This window comes from Bufo bufo, chromosome 7 (genome assembly GCF_905171765.1).
Source record: "Bufo bufo chromosome 7, aBufBuf1.1, whole genome shotgun sequence".
NCBI classification, from domain to species: Eukaryota; Metazoa; Chordata; class Amphibia; order Anura; family Bufonidae; genus Bufo; species Bufo bufo.
In genome coordinates this window covers 9,988,884-9,992,230 of record NC_053395.1, presented here as the reverse complement: position 1 = coordinate 9,992,230, position 3,347 = coordinate 9,988,884, and the positions used below count along the sequence as shown (strand labels likewise).

General features: G+C 47.5%; 1 protein-coding gene across 1 annotated transcript; it reads left to right on the top strand.

Moving 5' to 3' along the window:
• Positions 1–570: 570 nt before the first annotated feature.
• LOC121007896 (E3 ubiquitin/ISG15 ligase TRIM25-like) lies at positions 571–3,143 on the top strand. Its single transcript, XM_040440169.1, has one exon. The coding sequence runs from the start codon at positions 664–666 to the stop codon at positions 2,230–2,232; it is 1,569 nt and encodes a 522-aa protein (XP_040296103.1). The 5' UTR covers positions 571–663; the 3' UTR covers positions 2,233–3,143.
• The last annotated feature ends 204 nt before the right edge of the window (positions 3,144–3,347 follow it).

The window sequence follows — 3,347 nt, the reverse complement described above, 5'->3', positions numbered from 1 at the left end:
TTACACACACATTACAGATATACATACATATAAATATATAGTTGAAAATATATATATATATATATAATTTTTGTGCATATATTAATATATATATACAGAGCGAGATATTAGATAAATGTCGGTGAAAAAAAAAAAATGCACACACCAGGACAGGACTCATCTCAGGGACAGGACTCATCTCAGGTTAATTTGCATATGTATCAAATCATTTTTTTTACACAATAAAAGCACACAGAGCTATGGGGGACTGGGTATTGCAGATGTGCTAGCGGCCATCTAGCAACCCAAAATCCCGGTGAGAGGTTCCCTTTAATAAAATAAATGATAATTGGAGGAAAAATAATCCATTCAGCTTGATTCCTGAGAAGATTGCACTCGCTGCTCTTCAGGATGGAGCCCATCATCAACCTACTACAGGGGTCACCTGTAATACTCCACATGTCTCATTGTCCTGACTGGAAGAGACAGAGGTGAAGTTTGCTTTACTCTCCCCAACATTTCTGATGGACTCTTTTTTTTTGTACTGACGTTTAGTGGGTTTTCTGCTTTTTTCTCAATGGAATGCAATCTCTGAGCTGCAGGGGTTAATTCTTCTACAGGAGCTCTCCGCCCTGTTATCAGAAGAGACTTTTCCACTTTCGGTTCCTGCTCCTCCGTACCACAATGGCGTCTGCTGACCTGAGGGCCGAGCTGGACTGCTCCATCTGCCTGAGCCTCTATACAGATCCTGTATCCCTGAGATGTGGACACTACTTCTGCCGCTTCTGTATTGTGAGTGCGCTGGATGCACAGGAGGCAGCTAGAGTGTATTCCTGTCCTGACTGCAGAGCAGAATATCCGGAGCGTCCAGCCCTGGAGAAGAACAGGAAGCTGGGGAACATAGTGGAGCGTTTCTTATCTGCTCAGCCTGACATGGAGGAGACCGGGATCTTCTGTACTTACTGTACTAAGTCTCCTGTACCGGCTGTGAGGACATGTCTGCACTGTGAGACCTCCATGTGCCATGAACATCTCGGAGCCCATAACAAGTCAGTGGATCACACTCTGATTGAACCTACTGTGTCGATTCTGCACAGAAAATGCTCCACACACAAGGAGGTGCTGAAATACTATTGTCTGATGGACGCCGCCTGTATCTGTGTGTCCTGCTGGGTGGCCGGAGACCACAAGGGACATGACGTGGAGCTACTGAACGTGGCCTCTGAGAAGGAGAAAGAGAAGCTGAGGAAATATCTGGAGGAACTAAACCCACAAAAAGCTGAAATTCAAACGAAACTTCAGAATCTGCAGGATCGTCAGAGGAATATCCAGGAGAAGGCCTCTGATAAGAGGAAGAAGGTCAGGAAGTTATTTATGGACATTAAGGAACAACTGGAAATGGCAGAAAAGAAAGCGCTGAGCGAGATCTCCAGGCAGGAGGAGAAGATTGTGTCCCAGATATCTGATCTGATCAAGAAGCTGGAAATAGAGGAGGACGAGCTGTCCAGGAAGATGCGTCACGTGGAGGAGATGTGTCATGTCACCGACCCAATAAGACTCCTACAAGAAAGTGACATTACAGTATGTGGTCATGGAGATGATGAGGACACAGGGGGAGATGGTGGAGAGGGCAGGTCTGAGGATGATCTGGATGAGGTTCTGATCTCACTGACCTTACTCCGATCTATGAGGGATATTGTCACCAATGTCACATCAGAGCTCGGGCTCCATGTTCCAGACATATTGCTGGATGAGGACACTGCTCATAGACATGTGAAGATATCAGAAGATCTGAAAACAGCAACAAGAACAGAAGAAGAACAGAACAGACCAGAATCACCGGGAAGGTTCCTGGATTATGCCCAGGTGTTAAGCAGATGTGGCCTCTCCTCAGGAAGACATTACTGGGAGGTAGAGTGGGACCAGAAAGGAATATGTGTCATCGGACTGTCCTATCCCAGTATAGAAAGGGAAGGAGATGAGTCTTGTATTGGAGATAATGATAAATCTTGGTGTCTGGTTATGTCTGGTGCAGGATGTGGAGTGTGTCACCGCTCAGTCACATCCCCCCTCAGTGTAGATACAACATGTCCTAGACTTGGGGTCTTCTTAGACTATGAGGCCGGGCGTCTGTCCTTCTATCAGCTGTGTGACCCCATCAGACACTTACACACCTTCACCGCCTCCTTCTCTCAACCCCTACATGTTGTCTTCTTTGTGCGGAATGGAGCCTCTGTTAGAATAATAAGCTGAGGCCGATACGTCCACGTCCCGTTATAATCTCCGCCTATAAGTCACTATATAGCGCTGTATGGGCGGAGCCTCCGATCACACAATGTATATGGCGGCTCTATGGGGGGGGGGTTACTGTACGATTATTTTATATTCCTCGGAGATCAGATCCAGAATCGATGCTTGAGACAAATGAGAAGTTACGTCGTCTGCACACGAGTTCGGGTGAACGCACATCAGATCCGCAGCGTATCCGCACCAATACCTGCAATGTGTGATTACGGTTTTTGGTGCAGATAAGATGCGGTTTTCCACTGAAAAGGGTGAAATCCGCAGCTAAAACCACAAACATAACTGACAGGCCGCAGATCTGGGAATCCGCACGGAAATAATCGCAGCGTGCGCAGATGGCCTTCGGGTACAAGAGCACGGTGCGTATTACCTGCTGGTTTTCCAGAGTGAAATAATACCGCCTAAGCAGATGGGATTCTCAGTATCTCATCTACACGGAGCGGAGGTTTCCTGCGTCAGGAGTGACCTGCGGAGCGGATCCGGAGATCTGCGGCCGGTGGATTGTCCGTGCGGATTTCTCCCTTTACAATGCAGAGGGGGAGATCTGGGGAAATCCGTGTCAGGATCTGCAGGTAACAGGTGTGGATCCTGGAGCGGAGATACACCGCCGAGTGCACGTACCTCGTGGGGGGCATCATTAACCCTTCCCCGTCCTCCACTGAGGTCGCTGTAGGGGCTTCTTTATGTTTCTGGGACACATTTGGGGAACATATAATTATTAATCAGCTTTTCCTATTTCTGTAGAGATGTGACAATGTGGCGCTTCTTTCCGCACTATACGCGGCATTTGTTGTGTTTTTTCCCTTTTTATGGAATAAATGTCTGACTACTTCTGTCCATCAGAGTTGTCGGTCCTATCATCTGGGTGTCTGTGGTCTCCTCCGCCATCATGTCTTTTATAACCGCAGGTAATGAGTTCTGCAATACACTGGATCTGTACAGCGCCACCTGCTGTTCCTTTCCTTATTTATGGCCGGTCGCGCTGAGCTGGTCGCACGCGCTCAGTTTAAGGCGACGTCTACACGACGAGGTGTCTTGGTCAGAACTCTATACATTGTGTTAGT